The sequence below is a fragment of the Anguilla anguilla genome, chromosome 9, assembly GCF_013347855.1.
Source record: "Anguilla anguilla isolate fAngAng1 chromosome 9, fAngAng1.pri, whole genome shotgun sequence".
Taxonomy (NCBI): domain Eukaryota; kingdom Metazoa; phylum Chordata; class Actinopteri; order Anguilliformes; family Anguillidae; genus Anguilla; species Anguilla anguilla.
The window spans coordinates 43006709-43033739 of NC_049209.1; the positions used below are offsets into that span (position 1 = coordinate 43006709).

A 27031-nucleotide genomic window follows, 5' to 3' on the forward strand; every position below is an offset into this window, starting at 1 on the left:
GATTGTGTGAAATTTTTATTGAAGGCCTCAAAAGTATTTAGAAAATGTAAAAATCGAAGCAGCATGTGTCGACATACATTCACGGTCAGTGCTTTTTTCCCATTACACATAAAATAGTGCTGTGACAGCTCAGATTCAGAGCCCACAGATGAATCACTCGAAGAACCCCAAAGTAACAGTAGCTTAGCAGTGAACAGTAGACTTGTGACACAAATGAGAAGCTAATACATTTCCCAGTCCTTCTCTTCCCGAGAGATCACTTGGAATGTGTTGATGAGCACGTAGCGGGAAAGCAGCATGTAGAGGTGGCGAAACCACAGGAGCTGGCTGCGGTGACAAAACATGGCCCTCTGGAGGAGAGAGAGAGAGAGAGGGAGGGAGGGAGAGAGGGAGAGGGACAGAGAGGGGGGAGAGGGAGGGAGGGAGAAAGAGAGGGATGGAGAGGGACAGAGGGGGGAGGAAGAGAGGGAGAGGGAGGGAGGGAGGGAGAGAGAGAGAGAGGGAGGGAGGGAGGGAGAGAGAATCATGCATATAAATAGCTGCCAGCTATATTTCCATTTCACCAAGCGCACAAAGGTGCACAAACGCCTGTGCATTCAGCACTTTGAATCTGTCAGCTGGCTGACTCGGGTGACTGGACTGTAGCACCACTGAGAAAAGCGTAGCTACAGTTAGGCAGTGCCTACCTGCCACCGCCGAATTGCCTTCATAACCCAACTGCTGTTGCAATTGTACTCTATTACTGCATCAACACAATGTACACAGATGGTGAACCAATCCAATATGTCCCCTTAGGCTTTCTAACGCAGCGTGGAGTAACCTCAAAATTAGTCCTTTAAAAAAAAAAAAACTGCATTATCATATTGAGCAACAACAAATTCAACTGCGTGTGTGTATGTGTGTGTGTGTGTGTGTGTGTGTGTGTGTGTGTGTATATATATATATATATATATATATATATATATACACAGATGGGTGACAAAATAAAGGGGAGAATCTGAATTCAGGTCAGCTTTAATTTGTCACCTGTCTGTATGTATATACAGTATATATATATATATATATATATAAAGAGAGAGAGAGAGAGTCTATACTTAGACATACTGTCCCCTTATCTAGGGCAACCCACATTCTAAATTATATCCATGTACATAGCTGGATATTTCCTGAAGCAATTCAGGTCACACACAGTACCTTATTCAGTGGTACAATGGTCATGACCCACCCATGTTCCTTTACAACCACTCACTACTTCATTATGTTCTAGGAAAAAGCTTTGGATTTAGGAATCACATTACCGTTTGAATTCATAAATGTTTATGGCTCTTAAAGCTCTAAATGTAAATTCATTTTTTATTTTCAAATATTAGGTGGTTTTTGAGTTAAGGCTGTTTTTGGGTGAAATCGCTCACAAAAAAAATCTAAATTTACACTGTTAACACTGACCCAAATAACCTAATTGCAATGACTAGATGTTTTATTCACAAACAGCTTTGGCACCATGCGGTGGCAAACTGGCAACTCTGCACACACCTCACGCTCACCGACGCATCAATTAGCACACGGTGTGAAGTGTCAGGCATCTGGATCGTTTCACGAGGAGAGAGGAAATGACAGCCAGAGCAGCACCTCCCCGTCCTCCCACCTCTCCCACGCCGGATTATTCAGCTCATTGCGATTCAGAGGCATGCGCTGTATCATAGCGCAACGCTAAAGGTGCACGCAGGGCGGCACGTTAACGCCTTTAAAAATAACGGCCGTTCCCGTTTGTTTCAAGGCCGGTGCCTTCCCCGGGACGAGCTTACTATGAACCCCGTTTGTGCGCGGAGGAGGGGGGAGGCAGAGCGTTTGCGGTCAGGTTTCGCGAGGGGGCGGGCTCACCTTCGCTTGCCTGTACCCCTCCGACCCAATGAGGAAGGAGACGTCTGACCCGCAGAGCCAGCTGATTGGAAGCTCCAGGACGGAGAGGTACTTCCTGATCACGTTCACGGTCTGCAGCGAGAGGACGCAGCAGCCTGCGGGGCGGGAGGAGACACCTCGTCTTGACACATAAAGTTCCTGCTTGGAAATAACGCTCAAAACCAACCAGCATCGTACATTTTACAAAAAAGGGAGGGGGGGGGGGTTACCTAACACACTTCACTAAATAAAAAATGTGGGTGTAACAGTTTTAGGCCCTAAAAGACACTAAAGATACTAAAAGATAAAAAAAAATACTACTTAATCCTTAGTTGTGTAAAAATCAGGTCAATACAAGAGGCTAATCTCCTGTGAGTTAGAAGCAGGCTTATTTTTCCTACCCAGTCTTTTCCCACGTAAACAACGGCATGCTTAAGAGGCCTGTGTCGAGCAGCGGCTAGGGCACTGACGAAAGCTCAGACATGGACTACTGCCTCTATCAGTGAGGATGATGACGGTGCCAGTTTCAGACCCACACAGGCTCACACAGAGCGTGTAAACCAGGAGGGGCGGTGCCAGCGCGTGACCTGGCGAGTCGTCACACGCTTATCTGTCCCTCCTTACTGATCCCGTCCGAACGAGGGCAAGGCTGGGCAGAGACCACTCAAACGGCCCTGTGGCAAACAGATAATCTTCACTATGGGCCCCTCCCTGTCAGGGTACAAGGCCACCTTTAAAGTCGGTTTCTTGCATTTATGAGCTTCACGTGTAGAGAGGCAAGTTCTGTTCTACTGCCTGGCACATTCTATTACTGCCCTGCAGTCAGGTATCTACAGTGGAGGACTTCAGACTCCAAAGCACTTGAAAACAATCTAACACCTATCAGTCAGTACCCACAACAGGGCAAAACATGCTCATTACGCACTTGTTTTTACATACAATGAAATGTTTGTTGACAAAATAACTAGTCAGATTCTTTCCTTGCTGTTTTGTCGTTCGTCTGCTCAGCAATTTGGGGTGCAATTTTGGCAATTCTGGGGCAATGTAAATAACCAATCTTTGGCCATGCTGTTGCTGATACCTCTCCGTTTTTACATTATGAAATGCAAATGCAAACTGCAACGATGTTTTCACATTCATGAAAGAAGTAGATGAGCACAGATATCAACATCAAATGGCTTTCACTTTAAATGCAGAATCAGAGGAGCAATTAATGTGTTGCCTTTCTGGTGCATGCGTCATCATGTTGGCCGATCATATAAGCCACAATCTTCACTTTTTGGCTGATACTTTCTTTTTAACTAATACTGCTCAATGATGATGCAACTCAAAAATGATTTGGCATCCCTATTACATAATTTGAAGTTTGATTTAAAACTGTGTTTTATCGAGCCCAGATTCGCTCGGGCTTCAGGGATAGACATTATGAAAGATGAAACGTTTCTCCGGGTTGCAGAGACAGGCGAATTAACCTGTAGTGAACCTGCCTGCCTGCAGACAGCGTTCTCCGTCTGTTGTGCCAGATGGTGTTTTTAGGTTTGTTGGTGGAAGTGATCCACGAAAACAAAAAAAAAAAAAGGTCAGACGCCACACATGCTCGTTTGATACTTGTCGGAAGGCGTGATTCATGATATGCATTAATGCGATCCATCTTCACACATGGTTTCCCTTTATTTGTACTCTTAGCAATATCTCGTCTCATGTCCTGCGTGTGACATGAACTGCTAATGTTATCTAATGGGGGGGACAAAAAAAAAACAAGTTAATTCCCTGAAAATGTACAAATTAAGCATCTAGTAAGTATTTGGAAATTTAAATCCAGAAAGACAAATAAAATATGTCCCTGAGAAGACAGAAGTTTAACCTGCTGGGTAATGTGGAATACAATATGCATCCTGCTGCAATTATGGCAGAAGCTTGGTGTAATGCACTATACTGACCAGTAGATGGTGACCTTGGCAAAAAATTTCCAAAAGGTTCTAAAATTCAAGCATGTTTGCCAATGAGATTTAGACAGAAGATGAGACAAAAAACTGACAGAGCACATTACACATTATATGCACACGCGCACACACACACATACACACATATATTATATATACATACAAATAATCAGGGAAATGAGAATGTGGTATGTCGTTAAACATGTTAATTACTACTGACGAGTCAAGTTTTGTTGAATACACATTTCATTTTGTTTTTCTTATTTGGAAGGCCCGAAGTACTCTTTCAAATAACTGAAACAACTCACCGTCAGGTATTTCTCCAGTGGAGGCCAGATAGCTGTTTAAGACAGATATAAAGAAATAAGACTGGATCTGCCTGGAATTTAAAAACATTGTGCACTTAAACAGCATTACCTTCACATCAGTTAATTCTCTCTGTAAACCAAAAAAAGCAGGTCATGGTAGCAAAAAAAAATTAGCGAGTCCCAATGTGCTTTATTTGCATTCTCCCTGCAGGTCAAATACGCACCAGGCAGGAATCTCACAGTTGGGAGTTCTCACAAGAAATTCCACTTGTCTGGTTCCTGGAAATCCCTGCAATAACCCCCCTGTCGGACATGCCTGGCCAGCCAAACGGGTCAGGGTTAGGAAAACAGTCCCTATTTGTGGGCAGTATTCCTGTTACAAAGGTACAAATAACCAAATGCTTGCACACGGTTCCGCCAGCTGAGATGTGTTTGTAAAACATAAACTGTTTCGCTGGCATTGAGCCAAGTGGGAAAGAGGTGAACATTTCTAAGCTTGCAGGAGAGGGAGGGGGGGAAGGGGGAGAGGGAGGGGGGGGGAGGGGGGAGGGGGGAGGGGGGGCGGTCGGAAAGCTCCAGGAGCAGACAGTGGAGGACTCCAGAGAAAACAGGCTGCCTTGAGAGAACTGGAGTTGCTTTTGTTATTAAAGTGGCAAGCGAAACCTGCGGGACTGTTTGCAGCTTGAAAACAAGTTTTAAAACTCCTTCTAGAAACCTGTTGGTGTTCTGTGGGGAGAAGCGAGCGCACCACACGTTTTACTGCAGAATGAGGGTTATGGTCACTGGCAGACCACGGTTGCATTCTCCAGCTATGAGTCTCTCTCTAAATAGTGTAACAACTCTGGACAGTGCTTTCTTCCAGCTGTAGAGGTTTTCATCGGTTAATTATTTGAAGCTGAAAAAGCACAGGCTACCTCTTTATTTTAAAAAGATTTGCCACCAAAATGTTTTTTACCAGGACAGCCACCGCAGGGAAATGTGGAAGCACAGTATAGAGAAACAAAGAACTAAAGAGTGGCAGTTTTTCCAAGAACGTTTTCACTGAATGAAGCAGTTTTTAATTCAAGAAAACTGTTCACATTTAACAAACATTTATATATTCATAGGGTTGCTAACTTGTTTTATTTCGTTTTTTTCCGCTCTAATTTCTATAGCGACATCATGTTAATAATCTCGCTGTATCATTTGAATTCTCGGCGGGGTTGTCAGGGAGCCTACGAGCGCTGAAGTGCTGAATTATTCAGGCCTCTGGCGGAGTGAGCAGTGAAATGGGAACGTTACCGCCACCGGGGTAGCCGCGAAAGGGAACAGCGCCCTTTTGACTCCTCGTCGCTGCCGATCGAGGCCTCTGTTAGCGGTGGGGGAGTCTTGTCGGGAGCAGAGCCGAGTCCGAGCCGCGCCGAACGTCGGTCGGGAACGGAACGGCGCGCGACGCGAGCGCCAAGCCGCCGCGCGGCTCCCTCCGCCCCACCCCCCCCCCCCCGTACTTCATAACAAACTGATGCAACCGCGAGGCAAGACGCTGTTCCTCAGAACACCCCCCCCCCCAAATCCCCCCCCCCCCCCCGTCCCCAGATGGGATCTGCAGCGGTTCCAGGGCAGAGCTTGTTATTCCTTCGCGTGTGGCTTGGACGGCGTTTGAATTCGCGAAAGGCTGAATTATGCATAGCGGGACATCACGGTCGGGCCGGCTGGAACCAGCGCCGCTTTGGAAGTTATAATTATGGATTCGGGGATCTGGTTGCCAGGTCCGCACATAACAGGCCTGGTCCTGGTTTACTTGTGGAGGGAGACCGACCTGTGTGCTGCCTCAAGGACAATATCTGAGCATTCGAATCAAATCTGGTGACGGCACAAGGATACCTAGGTTTGTTCTCTGAGTACGTATTGGCAGCGTACCTAGCTTGCAATTTAAAATGAATTGTGGTTTGAATTCTATTTTAAGTTTAGAGGGAGACTATAAGCAACTGAAAAACATCCCCCCACCCCCAAGGTGAAGTGTTCAGCTGGGCATGTTCCATGCGTAACCAGAAAATGGGCCCCTCAGTGCAGATTTCTGCTCGGTACATTCAGCCAAACAGTAGCAGGCTTCTAGCATATCAAAGAATAGCTCAAAGAGGGCTTTGAACTGACCGCAGGCTTTATGTTGCACCATAAGAGTATGCGTATAGCTAAGATCTTCTACTTTGTTGTGTTTTCTTTCTTTGTATGTAAAAGAATTTCTCAGTCGGCTGCAGTGCGTACCTGAGGGACCGGTAAATGGCGATGTGGTTCCCGTGGCCACTAACTCCCCTGCCATCAAAGGTCAGGACCTGCAGAAACAAACAATGGATTGGCCAAAGAGGCTGAACGTTGGTGCACACACTAAGAATACTTCTTTTGATGCGTGTTCCATAAGCCTGCGGTTGTTAGAGCGGCAAAAGGAACAAAACATTATGCAGTCTCCTCTAACATTGAACACACAGAATATGTTTCCTTGAGGTGGTCGAGAAACTAGACTGTAAATTCTCGAAAACTGAAAAGGATCTATGTTAGAATATTGCATGGAATGCCAGTAAGATTTTGGAAGACAAAGATGATCTAAACCCTTGATAGTGTTACAGAAGGCCAGAAATCTTCAATAAAACTGCACAAACATATCAGTACTGACAATAAACCATTCTGGGAGTGGTGAAATAGAGAATTTATGAACATAATCAGTAATATTATTAACATTGCTGTTGTCATAAAGACAAAACGGTCCTGAGAGACTCTTTGCGCGTTCAGCGATGTCTCGGTTCATGTGAAGGATCGGTTCCAGGCTGGACTGAAGGCGCTCATTCCAAAAGTCGGTTTTAGGGGTTGGCGGAGATGAGGGCCGAACGACGGGAAGATTGCTGGATTGCCGTCTGGGGAAGCGCGTCCGAAGCTCAGACAGCCCGGTCCGTCTGCTCACGGAATGGAACGCCGCTTGGCCGAAGATAACCGGCATTTAGGACGGCAGAGTTTTCCTGGCACGGACTCTTCCCCCCGTCACGGAGACACGGAGGAAGAGCGAGAACGACACGGGGCGGCGGAAAGCCGGCGACCGAGGGCACGGAAGGCGAGAGGGTCAAACGTTCCCGAAGCCGGCGCTCAACAAAAGACAAAAGGGGGTCCAACCTTCCAAATATGATAATCGCCAGACAGACAGTGGAAGTCTCAGTCAGAGAGAGATTCCGGGCGAGATTCCCGGGCTGCTTTGCCTTGACCTGTCTGGGGAGGGGGTGGGGGTGACGGGGTGGGGGCGGTTTCTGATTTGGTTAAAAACGCCCAACAGAAACATTGCCTATAATGTAAGACGTAGTCCAAAATAAACAGGCGAGGCAGAGTAGCCTTCGGAATGGGAAAATCTGCTTTCTTGAAGAGAAAACTTGAAGAGCAAAAAAAAAAAACTTACAAATAACAGAACTCAAAAAAAAGGGGAGAAGACAGACAGAGGGTGTCTGGGAACGACCCGCACAGCTGACTGCGTCTGTGTTGCTTCTGGCACCGGACGGGCATTCACGTCCGAGCGAACATCTGCTAAAGCCGGCAGGCTCTATAGCGTCTCCCCCCCAGGGGTGGGCGACGGGCTCCAGGATTCTCTCTCTTCCCTTTCGAGGAAATGGCCGACCCATAAAACGCAATACGAAGAAAGTCACCTCAAACAAAACGCTGGCCTTGCCAGCAAGGCGGAGGAGGGAAGGCCACACCACCCGGCTAGTGAACGTATGTGCGTGTGCTGGGGAAGGGAGAGGGGCTTTATGGATTTCAGGGTTTGGCCTGGGGTTCAACATTGGAGCACAAGTCAGTGTAGTCTATCAGCTATCAGGAATATCGTGAATAATGTAAGGTCCTCTACAGTCAAGTGAGATGGACATCAAAAGTTTTGCTTCTGACTGAAAATTTTGCTTCTGACTGACACAATTTTCTTTTTCAATTTCTCAGGATAAAAATAGAGAATTTCCGAACAGCAAGAAATAATGGAAGTGGATGAATCTAGAAATTATTCATATTTGGTGCTAAAAATGCCATAAAATGTTCTTATTGTAAAGCTGACATTGGTATTCTCTTCAGGCACATCCATACGCTCTGAAAATCGCATTTAGTACACGCCTAAAAATGTTCACGTCATGATGAAATCAGACATCAGAAAGTAAGTTCTGGGGGTTTACCCAGTATACAGAATGGACCACAATGAAGTTTATTGTCAATTATACAGCCACAACTTTTTCCTATTTCCGTCCTCCAACACAAAGGGGAATGCAGAAGTACGCTTAATTTTCCAGACAACCGTCTGAATTCTTTCTTTCAGAGCCCGCAACAGTCTCTTCTTGCATTTCAATTCCGCAAAGCAAATGTTTGTCAAGGTTTCAGCAACAAATTCTTCCCTACCGACCAGAAATTGGCTGGAATTCCCTCTGCGGCTGGTAGGAACCTTCAGTCAACACTTGAAATTTCTAAGAGAGTCCAACGGTAGACTCAAGTGAACCTCATGTGAATGCCACGTAAATGCAGCACTTGGGTGATGCCCTAAGTGAATTAATTATGCCCGGGTAACAAGCGATCTGATCCGGCAGTCCGCGGAAGGCCCGCTCAGGTTCGAGAGAACACGACTGCCCTAATTAAATCGCCATGGGGACGCGACGCCGACGCTCCCGCTCTCGGGTCAGAGTGACACGAACCGACTCAAAGGGAGAGGTACGCGCACGCCCACGGGCGAAGGGCGCAGAGAGCGCTGCCGAGTTTCGATCAGAGGAAACCGTTTTTAAAAAAGGGGGGGAACGCTGAGTCACCCCCTTGGATCAGCGGTCTTCTTCATTCCCGGCGGGCCGCAGGGTCGGCTGGTTCTCGTTGTCGCTCGCCGCTCAGGGTAATTGGTAGATTGAAGCGGTCGATTACACGGTTAACTCAACTCGCCCGGATTCCTGGGTCTGGATTGGTCGCGGATATCAAGGCGAAAACAGAAAACCAGCAGACCCCGCGGCTCTCCGGGACCAGGAGCGAAGATCGCCGATTCGCTTACTGAATCCTCACCGGGCCGGTGTTTGAACGTGCCTGGCAACCCCCGCCAGTTGACTCATGACATGCAGACCTCAGCACTTCTCGAGGATGGGAGGGTTTCGGTCAGCAGGGTTGCCATGTCACAGCGCAAAGAGCGACTCCCTAGGCCTGCCTGCGCCAGATGTGCACGAGGCCGCTGGGCACGCTCAGCAGCTGCGGGACACGGGTGGTTGACTGCGGGGGGGGGGCACGGATGACACAGCGACCGGCTGCACATGTTTCGGAGGGTGGCGTGCCGGTCTGTAACCCCTCAAACTGATACAGGATGGTGCACCGATTAGACGGGCTTACGGTCTTGACTTGCCAATCCAATTTGGCTACGAACGCTGGTAACGTGAGTATTAAAAGAAATTAAAAGCCGCCACAGTATTTTTTGTTTTTTATTCATGGATTATCTGCCTCACCATGTTAATAGAGCTGGCTTGAATCTGCTTCAGGACAAGGGAGGAGATGACGTGGATGTTCCACTCTACGTTGGGATCATCTGGAAGTTCCCTAAAAAAAAGAAAACATTCCATTAATCAGCAGGTCACTACCATTGTACCCGTCAGCAAGGCACATCACCGGAATCAATGGGACAAATATGTAGCAGGATGACAATGTAAACTTATGTACAGTGCTAAGTGCCTGCATATAAGTAGACTAAAAGCAGACCAATGATACGAGTGATGATAAATATGATTGGCAGTTTATTATCCTGGAGGGCTATCCACAGCAGTGCGTGAACCTGATGAAAAAAAGACTCGATGAGCAGGGTACATTTCTTCCCTCTTGCAGAGTGTCAAAAATGATTTGTGTGGCAGCTCATCTGGTTAAGGCACCATTATGCTTTTAGTGCAATGCAATAAGAAGGGCAGTTGACATGCGTGCTCCAGAGGAGAACTCGTGATTGTCTGTTCTCTCTTGAATCACTAACAGAGGCCCCAGCAATAAACACTGATATATATATATATATATATATATATATATATATACGACTGGGCATTCCAAATTAGGAAGAAAAATGACATTAGAAATATCATTTGTAAGCCATAAATATACATCGATGACTACTGTTTAAAGTGTTTATAAATAACCTCGAAACAACCCGATGTGCCCTCGAATTCAGAGAAACAACAGTATCTGGTGGAGAAACAGCGAAGCAGACAACTGGTGCGAGGAAAGCTTAAACTGAAAATGCCTGAAGATCAAAAGTGAGGCCACGTTCAGTGATTTTTACACACATTCATAGAAGTAGAATAGGATGATAATGATATAGTTGTTATGTCTGTGTCCTGGGTTAACTCCCAATACTATAGCTGAGGATCGCCCCCGCTTTTTATCTTCTGTAACCAATGGCGCTACAGCCTGTCTTATCGCCTGTTTACGTGTCTGGTGATTGCGATGATATTTTTGTTTATAACTGTGTGCACATGTAAGGTCCCCCTTGGAAAAAAAATATTACAAGAAGAAATATTTTCGAGTAAGTGTATACAATTTCAATCTGCATGCTTTAACCAACTTCACCCATTCTTGGCCTGTACCTTCAAAAACAAATTCCAACTGAAATTCTAATGGCAGATATAGGTCATCCGTTTTCAGTTTAACTTTTATATTTGGCTTCAGCTACTGGTTTTTCCTAAATTAAATTTGGCAGAATGGTCAGAAGTATTGATGACAGAATAATTTCCGACACAGATATTTTACAAAAAGTGTGTGCTGTAAAATTGAAGTATCGTCTTCAAATTCAAGAGATCACAGCTCAGATCAGAAGGTGTTTTGTACATCCACTAAGATGGTAGGCCTACAACATATTTGACTACCTAGAGAATTAGTGTTTAAATGACATAAAAGCTTGACCAAAACAAAAGATTTGGCAATTTTTTGTGGTTGGAGGAATTGGGGAGCATTCAACGTGGGAGTGAACGCTGGCAAAGTTCCAGCCAGATTTATGGGGATCTGTCTATTCAGCTCCGCCTGTGGAACTCTGATTCAGGGAGTCTGAACCCTCTCTGCAAAGGGGTCGGAGGTCGTGGGGCTTCTGCATAATATTCATCTTCCAAACTTCAACCCGGGGAAAATGATTACACCTCGCACAAGAGATGGAGCTCTCCCATTCTGTTCCACCCTGACAACTTGATTACCCACCTCCTAATGTATGGGGGTCAGCCCTGAGCTCTGCCATTGGAAAATGCTGACAGGTTGGCATCCATCACCACAATGGCCAATAAAGCCAGCCCCCTCCCAACTCACGGCAAGTCAGAGCAAGCCAGGCCATTTCTATTGGTTTATGTTCATTTATTTCAAATGCTCCGAGCAACTAACTGTTTCTTTTTCTAGACAAAGTTAGCAGCTCAGAGCATTCTCCCATTATAGACAACATTAAGTAACAGGAAAAGAAAACCATTTTGCTTGAAAGTCTCAGTTTCACACTTTGTTTTTGTACCTTTGTGGGGTTTCTTTGATGTTTGCTGCAGAGACCTGAAGCTCCCTCCTCAGCTCATGTGACAGCATCTTCTCCTAAACTCAGTCTAAGAGCTCTCTCTCTGTGTGTAAGCAAAGCTGGATGTCAACAGGGGCACAGAGGCAGAAGTCCCTCGGTCATAAATGTGGCCAAACAGCACAGATAAAGAGCCTAGAACCGCTCTACTAATGAAAAGCTTAATCGCATGTACTATTGTATGGGCATATCGGTGAGGCTAGAATAAGTTAGAATCCTGGAACAAGTAGAATTCTTTGCACGAGACAGAAGCCGTGTGCAGAATGCCCGGGGACTATTTCCAAAATGTAGGCGCACACCGATTTATAAAGTAAGCTACCAAAGTAGGTTACTGTAAACAAAATACACAGAACTTCTGACCAATCCAATGGCATTCCAGAGGTGTGGCCAGTGTCTCCCGGGTTACAGGAAGGCCGGGCCGGACCGCCGTCTCTCCGTCTCCCTCGACATCAAACAAACGAAATGAGAGGCAACCAGGCACGGTCTAACTGATTCGGACACACCGAGGTCAAGGCAGTTCGGGTGAAAACAACAGCTCACGGGCACGGCATCGTCAGAAAGAGGAACGGAGGGGGGGGAAGCTTTTGAGAGGGTTTAACTCCTTGTGTGCTGAACGCGGTGCGCGGGCAGGAGCTGAGAGAGAGCACAGCTGGTGCTGCATTACACATTGATGATTAACATTGCAGAGAGGATGCTTGTTATTGTCTTTTTTTTTTTTTTTCGTTGTGAGCGGTTCAGATGTTTGCTCGCTTATCATGCAAAGTTCCTCAAGCTCTGTAGCATCATGAAAACTGCACCACTAATTGTTTTGATTTCCGATTTGTATCACATGGATTTTTCCTGTTTGTCAGTTGTTTTATTGGTGCAATGAGACCAGTAAACTGGATTGCTGGTTAAGTTAGGTATTTTCCTAAATTTAATCTGAAAAAAGAAGACAAACCTTCTTTATAGTATTTCACAAGTACCTCCACTGGCATACAGGCAAGCCATACATCATATGGTCAAAATGTACTGTGGCTCAACTTGAAATGCTTGAAACTCTTGAAATATTTAGGCTACTTGGTTTGTTATACTGCAATGAATCCCTCTAGAACGAGGATATGGTGTGATTGTGCAGTTATGAAACTATTTAATCTAATGTGCTGTCACTCAAAAAAGGTTGTTGGAAATGGTAGTGCCCACAAAGCAAAGTTATGTTCTGCTATTGGGTTTTATGTGCCCTGTAGCTTTCAGTTAAAACAATGCAAAAACACTTGCCGCAGCAGCCTCAGTGATACCCTGGTTTGTCTTATTATGATTGGGTGGTGGTCACATGGGACCCCTATAAAGAGGAAGAGGTTCAACCCCCATAGAGCACTGCATCCCCAGAGATTTCAAAGTCTATTCTAAGCCTACTTTCTCGCATATTGCAATCTCCATCACTCCGCTATATCAACCTTTGGCTCATGTAATCTCTGCAAATATTTCTGCTTTGTGCCTCAATATGCAAGAGAAACCCCCTTGACTGGTTATTTTGATAATGTCATTTGACTACACATACCAATGATACCAAGACGTAACTCAGACTCGGCTGTGAAATAAGAAACTGCTAGTGGAACTGCGCAGTGTGTTGTAATTTGCAGAGAAGGAAGCAATGGAGTCCTTCGGAGGAAACCAAAATGGCGGTCACGGGGAGCAGTGTTCTTTGAAAATGTCAACAACAAAAAAAAGGCCAAGGCACCAACCTGATTTTCTTTTTGACAAAATTTCAATTCTGCACGCAGAAATTCATTCAGTAATATATAGAAATACGTAGCAAAATATACCAATTATTGCCTCATTAGTCTTAGTTGGATATAGTGCAGTATAAGCAACAGAATGTACTAAACAAAGATTACAATAAATTGGCATGTAGTGGCATATGTAAAATAAAAATATAAAATATATTTGAACATATCCATATATTCAAATGTAGGTCATTCAAATGTTTAACAGCATATTTTTCAATACATGCAAATATGTTTTTGTGTCACGAACGACAGCCCTATTTTATCACTTAAATCTAGAGTAACCAATTATGACATCGAAAATATGAGGAAAGTGCCCCGACGCAGGAGATAATGTCAGAATATTGAAAGTTAAAGGACAGTTTCAGCAGGTTTAAAAAGGAAAAAATACACTTTTTTTGGGAGGTGGTGAGGGTGGTGAGGGGGTGGTGTGGGAATCTCAACATATAAGCATAAAATACTACTGAGGGCCCAAAACCATGTACAGTTTGAAGAAACGTTAGTGCGCCCCTCCCCTCCCCTCCCCCGCCCCTCCCCCCTCCCAGCAGGCAGTGCGAGAGCACCGCATGGCGCTGAAGGCGTTAAAAGGCTCCACAGCGGGACGCGGCTCAAGGTCAGGAGGCCACGCGGGAGAGTAATGGCCCGAGCTCCGGCGCATTTGGGGGGGGGGGGGGATGAATAGAGCCTGGCCTCCCGCCTCCTGGACCCCCACAATGAGCCCGGGACTGTTGGGCCTGTCCCGGAGGCGTGATGGATCAGGGTACAAATCAACTCCTGCCGGGGTCGACGAGGGTCATCCAGGAGATGTGGTGTCAGAATGGGGGGAGGGAGGAGGGGAGGTGAGTCGGGGGGGAGGGGGGGGACACCGGGTTGGTAAACAAAAAAAAAAAAAAAAGTTTGGGGCTATCTGTTGCGCTGTGGTGAGGTTCTAATTGATGGCCGTCCGTCCGGGCCTCCCTCTGCCCTTTCTTGACCCGCTAAAATCAGAGGGAGCGAACGAATTAACCAAAACACGGAGGGCTGAATCCGACTAAAGGCGCAAACTTGCAGAATCATGCAGTAAATAAACCCAAACAGGAAGCCTTCCCCTTTCCAAAAGAAGAGATAATGGGAACTTCCTAAGTCCCTTTATTCCAGTATTGCTAAACAAGTACATTGATTCCAACCACTTTGCATATTGCCAGATGACCTCATGCAATTCAGATGCTGTAACATTTAGATCGAAAATGAGGTGCTAACCCGTGACTACAACTGCAGCAAATACATTTCCCGAGTGACCTCTAAAGTAAGCTTTCAAGAATGGAGCTAAACTAAAAAGTTGTCCATTTAAAAAGGTGTCCCTTTCACCTGAAATCAGTGCAGGAAACAGAAAGTGAAACAATCTCATTAAATTTGACTTGTTTTTAACAAGCGCGGCACTATATCGTCTATGTGGGAGTAACTAACTTTTTACTTCACGGCTAGAGAACATCCGCTGTTTCAAGCATGAAACAGACTCCCACACAACTTTTGCAGACCAGAAGGTTAAGTCCTTTTTTTTTTTCATAAGGTTGCTTTGTGATAATCTCCATTCTCTCTAACAGAAAGTTAAGCTGAGATCCCTGCGACTGTATTCGACAAGAAAAGAGTAGAAAGGGAGGAAAAGGGAAAAAAAAAAGAAGAATGGACAGATGATCTACCTGACCTTTCTCAAGCTGGCCACAGGCCGAGAGTGGGCTTAATGGATGCCGTGTGTAGCTTCACCATGGCAACGGCGCAAACGGCCCAGAGTAACCTCTCTCTCCCTCCCACCGCTTTGCATGTTCGACGTCTAATTGCCTGCGAGCATCTGAAAGCGGGCTTTGAACTTTGGTCTACCGGAGAGCCTGTGACTGATCGACAGCGCTCGTTCAGTCTGATCACACTGGCGAAAAAGGGCCTTGAGAAAAAGCACCGGGCTTCTGTTCCGTCTCAGCTGGGGACACTATAACAGCGCGGTCATAAACTCCTTTACAGCCTACAGGGTACCTAGTGCAGCTGCAGCCTCACCAGACCCCGCCCACCTCAGCGGACGCACTCTCAATACGTGCCACTGCGATCATATATACATTTATAGCCAATGTGTGGTACAATGTCACCTTGGAAACAGCAGAGAGCAAGCCAAGCCCTGAGACTATTGCGAGGTCCCTCACAATGCGATACCCATCTCAATATGGGGGGGAGGGGGGGGGGCACAATAAAATATAAATCATTTTTACGCATAGGCATGTGATTTTTGAAAATGTTTTTAAAACTGACTCAGGTATCACTAAAGAAAACACTGAGTACAGCAACTGTTTACTGTGATCAGTAAAAGCAACTCAAAGAAATCACATCAGAGCCAAGAACAACAGGAAAACGTAGAAAAACCTCACATAAAATCCAACAAGCTCCCACATACATTACAAACAAAGGAAACAGTTACAAATGTTTAGTTTTAGCTTTCACATATAAACGTGTGTACTTAAAACAACACATTATGGGTAAAAAGAAATGTGCACATTTCACGGAATTTTAAACATACTATACTATAAACATACCAATATGGCAAATCACTGTATCCAATACGTTGTTTGTCAAGTTATGACATTAATATTATATTATATTATATCAATTGCCATATCAATAATATGAGCTCAGCCCTAGCTGAGGGGACCTGCAGGACTGAATGTGGTGCAGTATCACTCTGTTCTGGCTCACATTTGGCCAACACTTCGATTTGCATAACTAACGCCTGTTGGCCAAAAAAAACACACCATGGCAAAAGGCCAATTCTCACGTTAGACCAGACAGATGTTCAGCAGGGTTCACATTAGCCGCAAGCAGAAACAAGAAGTGCACAAATACGGACTGAGTCATTATAATGCAAGAGGCTGCAGGAACATGTGGACTATTTCAGTAGAATACACATCTTGTGCTGTCTTGCTTCAGCACAAAGCTTATTGCTGTTTCCCCAGTGATTACATTAGCAGGCACAATTCAGGTCAATTCCAGGGCTCAGGGCTATAATGAGTTTTCTCCTTCACAGATATAGCCAATATATATAAATATATATATATACATACATAATATATACATATACAGTATATTTTTTCAAAATCATTGTATAATTAAACTCAAAGGAAGCGGCAAACTACAGTGGAAATATATTTAGGCAGAGACACTGAATCGTTTCCTTTTATAGATTGGTCTTTTTTAGCAGTGACAGGAATATTAAAAAAACGAATAAATAATTCCTTGTTTTTCTTGCGGTCACACATTTCAAGAACTTTCAGGTTTTCTTTATGCCGCTACATCATTCTTAAAACTTTTTTTCTGGACAAAACTTTGGAAGGGAAAAGAAGACCAACACCTGTAGGTGAACACCGACAGAGTTCTTTATTGACAAAGGCACAAAAAAAAAAAAAAAAATATATATATATATATATAACAACATATCATTAGCAGTGAGACATGACTGCACACACCCTTGATAAGTTTCGCCCACGTGATTCCAAAGACAACTTTTTTTTTCACATTTGGCGTGTCCTCAACGAGCAGCCAGCGGAGACGGACAGGGGGGAAAAAATGCAGAGGGACGGCTAAGAAGCCGAACCATCGCATTAAAACCCCAAGGCCAAAGAGATCTGTACCTCACAGCACGCCTTCACTTCTGCGAGGTATCCAGTTACACACGCAGCTTAACTGTAAGCTATTTAAGTCCCTCGAGATGAACAGGTCTACTGACTAAATAAACAACGTGCGTCTGAGCTGCGGAAGACTTCTTGTACGACGCTGAAGTCGACGGGGTCTAGTCGGCAGGGCTTTGGGGGGTAGCGGAGCACGATCAGATTCTGTGCCGGTTCCAGAGGGCCCACAATGCTTTGGGGCCATGAGACTGTCAACACAGCTGTCCTATTCTCTGGAATAAGCTCCTCAGAGGCTGCGCCAGCAATAATCTGCAACCAGCTACTGAAACAGAAAAAGCCGCTTCTGTAACCGTTTATAATCAAGGTGGGAGTCTGGCCAATTCACCAAAAGCAGCTGTTACTAATTAAAACATAAAATATAAACATAAGTACAATCATTTTTAAAAAATTGATATCATGCCAAAATTCAGAATGCATGTAAATTAGTCATTTTTAGAGGTAGTGACTGTTACACATTATGCAATGTGTTGCTGTGCAAAATGGGCAGCTTTTGACTTTTGATTTTGAAATATGATTGATATCAAAATCAACAGCAGTCCCAGCAGTCATGATAACTAAATTGGGCTTCTCCATTTTACCTTGGAGGTTCACTGTACGCCTCCCTAAAAGGTCACTTCCGTTGGTTTTAACAGGCACTCACATATAGATGCTAGAGTAAATATCTCAGCAATGAAGCTGTTCATCTGAACAGAGGCACAGCAGAATAGCAGTGATGACAGTGAAGGGGCGGGGCCTGGGATGCCATTCACAGAAGGAGTGGCCAGCAGAATCCTACTGGCAGTGTCACAGATGCCTCTAATGCACCCCGGCTGGCCCTAACCCACACAGGGGGTGGGTCTCACTGACAGATCCTGCTTTATCACACTGCTTTCTATCTCTCTATCTCTCTCTCACACACACACAGATACACACACATATATACACACACACACACACACACACACACACACCCTTCATGGCAAACAGCATTCCACAGATTCTATAGTGTCCTCTACTTATGTAAATATGCCTTGAATTCAGTCATTCCAAATACACTCCTTAGTTTTTCTAGTGACAGGCCGTTCACCACTCGAACAGTGAAGAAAACATTTGGAACAATGCGTTTTGTGTACACATCATTGCCAAAAAAAAAAGGCTTCTGTGGTACGGGCGTTCTCGACAGGAAGCACTGTGGTACAACAGCACCATACCACACGGAGCTAACACAGCCTATAACCACCAAAAGTACAGTATGTTCTTGCGAATCCTCACACTACCTCCAATACCTGTGCACCGCTGCGTCTTAACCTACAAGGCTTTGTGTCAGGGAAAAAAAAGTGTGTACTTATAATCTGGAAACCTGGCAGCTTTGCCACAATATAGTGTGGATTATAAAACGGCTGCCTGCGCGGGGCTGTTAATGTGACTCAGCGATATCCGGGGCAGAAGTGATGGCGTTCAGAGCGTGACCCGGCCACAGTTTCTCCATTTACGAGCTTCGGCGGTCTCGACGAAACGAGCCGACGGCCGCGAGCGAGCGGGCCGCTCAGGGGGACCGCGGGAGTCCGTACGGGGAACGAATGTGCTGAGAACCGCAGCGCAGCAGAGAAGCTATGCTACACACAGTCCTGAGGGGGAAAAGAGAGCTTAGTGCGAAACCAAACAAATTTGTCATACATTTTTGGCGTCAGCACGATAAATCCGAAAATGACAGGTCCCGAATATGAATGCCAAATATGAAGGCCAAATATGTGAAGGGTCTCAAAAACTGAAAGAGTATCAGTGAAAGTGGACGCAAACGCAACTGTATAAAAGATGACTCCCCCATGAAATGCCCTTCAGTCCCTATGCACTTTGGGCTTATTCGTCGACCTGCAGCCATCTGAGGGAACGGTTATAATTTGCAGAGACAAACAACAATGCCTTTCCAAAAAAAAAAGGAAAAAGGAACGTGCGTATGCCAAGCCTCCTTTAGCAGTTCCTGCCCCGAGACTTCAGCCAAGCGTTCTAAAAGTCACTGTGACCCAGATAACAGCGTCCAATAGAGCCGCTGCGTGCACCGTGCCAAAACACGCTCCCACGCAGTTTTGGGAACCGAGGCGAGCAGACAAGCGGGAGAAAGGTGAGTGCGGCGACGGCGGGGGGGGAGTTGGGGGGAGGTGAACGCATGGCAGACGGCCACGGGGTCAGAGGTCACAGCTCCGGCAGACGCAGCTAGCCCCGAACAAAGTTCAAAGCGGTATCAGAATGTGCAGAAGATAAAAATGAGTCGGCAGGCAGGAGGGAAGGGGAGGGGTGGGGTGGGGTGGGGTGGGGGGTTGCGGGGCCTGGGTGGTGCACAAGTACGGGGGGAGAAGAGGGACAATACAGTGTCGCAGGCCACCGGTTCCGGGCGAGCCGCCAGCTTATTGTGGAAAGCTCCAGGTCAGCGTTTGAGTTCACATGCCAGTCTTTTGGCAGGCCACTGTGTGCAATGTCACACACAGAGACGGCTCCAGTTTTCCTGGAACCGTAAAAAAAAAACTTCCAAGTACAACCACCGAGGCTGTCCTCCTTGTGTCTATTTTTCCGACTTTTTTTTTTTTTTTGGAAAATGAACCGACAGCCAAAATAAGCCCTGTAGAGGATAACATTAAACCATCCTCTAAACCGCGAACAATGCAGCCCCTGCCAACGATAGCGCCACGTTTGATCAATGCCGTTTCTAAGGATTTTTTTAAGCACCAGATGGATGGGATTTAAAAAAGCATTATACTCCTGAATGTAACCTAAACAAAACACAACTCATCTCCCAGGCCTTTATGTCAAAACAAATCTTGCCTATAATGCCTCCAATTAGATTACAACGGCAATGGTGTCTTAAACTACATAAGCGGCAGTGTAGTATAATGGGTAAGGAACTGGTCGAAGGGTCACAGGTTCGATTCCTGCACTGCCGTTGTACCCTTGAGCAAGGTACTAAACCTGCATTGCTTCAGTATATATCCACCTGTATAAATGGATGCAATGTAAATGCTATGTAAAAAACAAGTTGTGTAAGTTGCTCTGGATAAGAGCGTCTGCTAAGTGCCTGTAACATAATGTGATGTAACTGAAACCTCCAATCTATAATGCAAGGAGGGAAACTGCTGTACTCCGTTCAAAAGAACAATGGCTGTGTTTCCCTGAGAAATATTTGTTTAGAACTCATAAATTGTTTAACCTCATGGACGCAGTTCTAATAACAGAAAGAAAATCGATCGTGGGATTTGGAGATTTGGAGGAAATGTGTCCCCATATGTATGCAAACAAGAGAAAAGGACACATAGAACAGAAACTGGAGGGTAACAATTTAGGCCCTTTATGGCCTATGTAAACACAGCAAGGCAGAAAGATGCTAAAAATAATAATACTAAAGTAAGAAGTTCACTTAGAGAGTGTCTGTGAAGACGAACACACAGAGAATGATATGTCAAGTAAATACAGTACCCCTTGATTTAATACACCCTGCTTTTGTCTATTTTCTCCACTTTTAATTAAGGACAGGCTTTATGGTGGCCATGCTGCATGCGTACTAAGATACAGTCAGTCATTTTGATACAAGACCCGGCTGTGCGGAACTCCGGTAAGACAGAATAGCAGATGCGTGTGAATGGTAGTCCGTAGTTTTGTCATTTATTTAAGTGAGCTGAGGCAAAGGCTCCTGTAGCACGGGACCGTACACACCCAGGATAGCTGGTTGAAGGGGATAGCTGCCTGAAGGGGAGAGTTGACTGAAGGGGATAGATGACTGATGGGATAGTTGACTGATGGGATAGCTGACTGAAGGGGATAGATGACTGATGGGATAGTTGACTGATGGGATAGCTGACTGAAGGGGATAGTTGACTGATGGGATAGTTGACTGATGGGATAGCTGACTGAAGGGGATAGTTGACTGATGGGATAGCTGACTGAAGGGGATAGTTGACTGATGGGATAGTTGACTGATGGGATAGCTGACTGAAGGGGATAGTTGACTGAAGGGGATAGATGACTGATGGGATAGCTGACTGAAGGGGATAGATTAGTGAAGGGGATAGCTGGCTAAAGGGGATAGTTGACTGATGGGACAGCTGGCTAAAGGGGATAGATGACTGAAGGGCATAGCTGGCTGAAGGGGATAGTTGACTGAAGGGGATAGCCGATGGAAGGGGATAGCCGAGCGGTACAGAAATGGGTAAAGGGTTGTGGCCTCCCCGGTGGCCCTTCCTCCAGGCTTAGCGGACGACGGGATCCAATAATAAAAGGAATGCGGCCGCTTTTATTTTTCGGAGACCCCTGAGGTCACCCGCTAGCAGATTTCTTTGAAAGAACATGTAAGCAAGGAATCGCCCAGTTTCAACATTGCGGCTTGGCAGAGGGAACGTGTTATTGTGGTCTACATATACCGAGGACCATGTAACTGTGAAAATAAACGGTTGCCTTACGGCGTACGGTTCAAAATAGAGTGTGTAGGATTTGTATCGTCTTTCCTCCTGAGAAATAAAAAAAACATTGAGTCCAAAATGGTTTTTATGTTTAAATGCACAGTATAAATATGGAAAGCTTTTATTTTGCTGCATAGCTGTCCATCAAATATGCTGATTTGTATGATAGAGATCTATGTCAGAGGATGATGTCTGCTAAATGACGTAAGGATGAGTTAACACAAATCTGTGACAAAGCAGAGCTCTAGTTTTGAAACCATCAGTAATCCCTTCCTAAAACCATTTTACCATGCTGTTTGGGCACATTTGCCAGTACTATCAAGTGTTTATAATGAGAAAACAGTAAAGGTTGTCAATTACTTAACAGGTCTGAACAATATTTGCACACATTTTAAAAATGTATATGGTGTGTTTTAGCCTTAACCTGATATCTAAATTTAGTTATGACTGCTAGCAAAAAATTTAACATATCAAACTATAACTGTGTGAAATAACCGCTTTGAAATGGATGCCCATCGGGTAAATGGAAAATACATTTGTGATGGTTACTGCTGGTGTACAAATTAAGAATATAACAAAGTTACACGTACACTTCAGTGAAGGGCCACACATTTTCCAACAAATCCAAAAATGGCTGCTTTTAGAAAGCTGAAAATTAACAAGCTTTGAATCCTGCCTTCTGCAGTTGTAGTCCTATTAACAACAGTCTCTCTGGGTGTAGACCTGTACATTTACTTTGCTTCATGCAAACACCACAACACAACCAATATCAAGCAAGATATCCAGTGTATACACATTCTTCGTGCTTATTTCTTTGCTTTTCACACGTGTGTTTGCACGGGGGAAGCAACTGGGAATGCAAGCAAAAGACCATTTTTTTTTGTATTTAGACTGTTTTAGATATTATCCGATGCAACATTATTGAATTCCAATGAATTCCATTTGAATTGTTGCCATTCTGTCCAATCTTTGCGGTCAATACACAATACACGCCTTACCTCCCAGCAGAAACTTCTCTACCTGTACGCTAAAAACAGGATTTACATCAGCAATCCTCTCGTCAGCGATGATTTTAACTTTTGAGGAAACTGTATAGGCCTCCCTCACATTCGGATACCCAGAAATCAGATCACTTGACAAAGGGGGGGGGGGGGGGGCAAACCGCGTCCGCTTTTGTTTTCCCATACACTACTCAACGTCGTAATCTACCGTTTTTAAGATAATATTTTCACTGCAGAACAAATCCACCAAGACCGATCGCAGCCAGATAGGCTGTTTCTCCTTTTGTTTACGTCTGGAAGGGGGGGGGGGGGTGTCCAGCAGAGCCAAAGACAGCGAGAATAAATGGGGCCCAGGCCCAGAGACAGCCTTCTCTTCTGAAGGCTGCAGTGCTTTCTTTTGGGGGCAGTGCAGCCTCTCGATCCGGACTCCCCCCACCCGCTTGAGTTGTGCAGCAGCCAAACCATGACACCATTTATGTTCTTATCCTTCTGCTCTGACCAATGCTGACCTCCTCCGTTTCTTTTTTTTTTTTTACTTCCTCACGTTGAATCTCTGTGTTGCCAAAATGTTGTTTTCTCTCCAAATACGCACTGTCGAATGAGCACCACGAATAAGAACAAAAATGGGCAGGATTTTCCAAGGCAAAAAATGACCAAGTTACTCCCAGAAAATAATATGCATTTTACTACAGTACACTGTAGCAGTGCAAGAAAGTATAGCAATACATATAAACCAGTGATAAACTGCATGTACTCCACAAAAACATACTGAACAACAAGCATGTAATCCAGGTCACCAAATTCATCAATCACATGACTGTTATTTTTAATCTGTGTTTCAGCTCCAGTCTCTAAAAGTCATTTAACATCTTTTCAATAGACGCTTGTTTGTGTGCCTTATGAGGGCTCTGAGTAAAGTACTTAGAAAGAGACCTTTACAAAGCCTCTCTGGCTTTATAATTCTTCATGGCCCACAGTGACAGACAGGCCCAATACATCAGACTGTGCTGACTCTGGGCCTGTTGTGCTAAGAATGGAGAGCCTGATTTGTGACCAGTTTACTGTTTTCAAGAGCCCTGCACAAAGGGGGAGGGGTCACATACAGCTTGATAGCTCTAAATGGGTGTGCACACAGGATTCATGCCCAGAGAGAGTGCGTGTCTCTCACAACTTGTTCTCAGTCCAGGGACTGCTCCACAAAAGCTGCAAACCTCAGATTATTGTCAATAATCTTAGATTATGGATTAGAATATGAATCCTATGGATATGGATTAACTGGATTAATTAATGGCCAACAGGTCAACCAATCTTATACCTACCTTTCTCCTACACGCACTTTCATTTACAGTATTTAATGATGTATTGAATACTGTTTTTAAACTGTTTGCAACAGTTCATTTGTTGCTTTACTTTTGTACAGTTGCAATCCCATTAATAATAAGCAACAGGGTTTTTTAGTAAGGCTGAAAACAAAGTGAATTAAACACATAATTCAAAAGAAAGCAGCATAATTTGGTAAGAATATTTCAGACACTGTCATTTATAATTAGTATACTGTATGTAGCCACAGTGAAGGGCATCACATATAGTAACAATGCACTGCTCTTCAGAGATCCATGAGGGTTCAAAACAATAAGAACACCTGAGAGAATAAACAAAGTTTTTTTTCCTTCTATGTATTCTGTATCAAATCCAGTACAATGCTTTTGTTTTACAAAAGAAAATCTGTTCATCTGTTGGTTCATACAGTATCACTTGCTGCTGTAAAAAATACCTGGAAATACTGGCAGCTCATTGGCATTTGTAACTGAAAATGCAGAGTGCTTTCCTTCCAATAAAAATTACATTACATTTATTTAGCAGATGCTTTTATCCAAAGCGACTTACAAAAGTGCATATCATGGTCATTGGACAACTATAAAACATGGGTTCAATAAGGTACAATACCTAGATTATCTTTTTTAGTGCACTGAAGAGTAAACATAAGGAGCTTTACACACTGTTTGATCAATATTTTGCTCTGTTGTGATCATGTACTCTTGCAAACACAAATAACACCCATTGCTACTTTTGTAATGCGTATCATTGGAGATCAACAGGGAATTTCACCTGCGAGCCCAAACAAAATTCAACAGTATTTCTGTTTCATAATAAGATGGCACTATCACTTTTCTGAATGAAAACAGAGTCCCAACAGAGTCTCCAACAGTCCCACAGTAACACAACAACAACCCCACTCTCCAAAGACATGTAGCATATTTCCCCAGGCAAAATGTAAACTGATGGCCCATTCCCCTTCCTTGCTAAGGGATTTAGCCGAAGCATTCAAAATCAGTTGGGAGGGTTAGATGGACTCTAACTGACAAAGCTAAAGCATAGGGTCCCATACGTGAATTTTCGATCCTCAAAAAAATCAAAACTTCATGGAATGACAGATCATTCATGCTGAGAAACATTTCTAATCTACGTGCTTTAGCTATTTGTAACCGTTCTAAATGTAAGATACACAGAACGTTCAGCTTCTGATGTAAACATACAGAAGACCCCGATTACCAATGTGCAATTTTGGAGACTTACACACGTAAGGATGAGTTAACATATATATCCGCTTTGCTTCACAAACCACTTCGGCCAATTACCGTAAAGAAATCAAAGCTCACCTCACTCCCCCCTCCCCTTTTTCTGCTATAGCAAAAAGGTTTTGCGCATTTTGTGCAGAGGCTTTAAGTGTATTGCTCTTACTTGCAGTCTATGATGGTGACTTGAGAAGCTGGGATCCCCAACACAGCACAGCTGTCACGAAGCTCCCTTTGCCGATGCGCTCCTTGTTTGTAGTAATTGCCTAAACAAAGTTTTTAAGGCATTAAATTGTTGAATGAAATTACAACCTGTATCGCTAGCTAATTATTGGAACAATACACAATCAACATTGCTGTGATTTTTGTTCCCTTTTCCTTTTTCCAATTTATCTCTTCAGTTTTGTGTGAAACAAGCTTAAGAGGTTTTATTTATAAGATTGTATTTATCAGTTCAGTCTGCGCATTTGCTCACTTCATACATTTACACGCTCTCAGTTGTACATAGTCATATACAGAATAGTCTGGATTGAAAAGTCGATTGCCAGAATTTTATCAGCACGCAGTCCTGTGTTAATCAAGAAACAGACTAAGAGGGCAAAACAAATGCACTTTTGTAACTAATGACCGCATCTGAGCAAAATTAAATAGGTCAAATATAGCTAGCTAGTTGTATTGCACTTCAGGTGGTTATTTAACTATGTAACCAATCGTACAAATCAAACAAACTAATTACCTATGGATTTGTAGAGACACTGGGAAGCAGAAAACAACGAACTTATAACAAACGAACAAACGTTGTCTTTGAAAGGCATTGATGAATGCTGTGCTAGATTCAAGGCAAATAATTAACATTTGCGAGCTAACACACCAAGCTAGCAGGAGGCCGACAATTACAGGACTGTAGAAGCTTGACTGAATTAAAAACATACCTGAAGACAAACACAATAAATGCACTGATGCATTTAATTGCAAGAGCCGTAAAATTGTAGGTGCAAAGAACATGCACTCATCATCTGGATGTGCAGTGACTAGGAGGGCTCGGACTTCATTACTAGTGTTCTTGTGTTCAGATTGCCATGGATACATATCATTTCTAGCTGTATTTTGACAGATACGAGACCGTCCACATTTTCTTATGTTTAATTCAAGGAAATGTTTACTCCATGAAGTCTGTGAATATCTGTAGTAAATAACTTTTAACAAAATAAAGTACAGAGAAAATAAAAAACACAAGACAAGTACGCTAAACAACATTATCGAACGACCATTACTGTAGTGTAAACAGTCCGTGTGGCTACACTTTCTTTTTCACTCAAGGTTCCATGGGGCGGACACAGCCCACTTACACAAATGTTACAAACAAAAACAAATGACATTATACAAGACGCACTTGTGGGAAAATTATTAGTGTACTTTAATAAAAAGAAAATGTACCGACTTTCTCAAAAATAAGTAATCATTAGCAGCCTCAAACATTCATTGCTAGCTCAATATCTTTGTTGGAATATAGGAAAATATAAACCAGACCATCAGGCAATGACCTGAATAACATTTAAAAATACGTTTGGGGATCGGAAAAAACAATACACACGCAGTTATTATTGCAGTCTTAACGTAATATTGGTCAAATCAAAGTGGGATGTACAGACTTATCTGGGTGGGGTAAGGGAAACTTTGTGCCGTCTACGGGGAAGGTTTTGTTGTCACACTGTGTTGTCCTTCATGATATATAAAATTAAATTTATCGTATAAATGCTGCATGCTTTCGTTATATTTATGTTTAAATATCGTTTTAAAATAAATACAATTACTCATTTTAAAACATCTGCATCAACATCGAATTTATATTCTAATTGGT

General features: G+C 44.0%; 1 protein-coding gene across 1 annotated transcript; it reads right to left on the reverse strand.

The window, feature by feature from the left end:
• pigl (phosphatidylinositol glycan anchor biosynthesis, class L) lies at nucleotides 1-26450 on the reverse strand. Its single transcript, XM_035434856.1, has 7 exons — nucleotides 26103-26450; nucleotides 25337-25436; nucleotides 9619-9709; nucleotides 6395-6462; nucleotides 4151-4182; nucleotides 1882-2015; nucleotides 1-350 (listed from the first exon to the last, which is right to left on the reverse strand). Exons 1-7 carry the CDS (start codon nucleotides 26425-26427, stop codon nucleotides 222-224), a joined length of 879 nt encoding a protein of 292 aa, XP_035290747.1. The 5' UTR covers nucleotides 26428-26450; the 3' UTR covers nucleotides 1-221.
• Nucleotides 26451-27031: the final 581 nt, after the last annotated feature.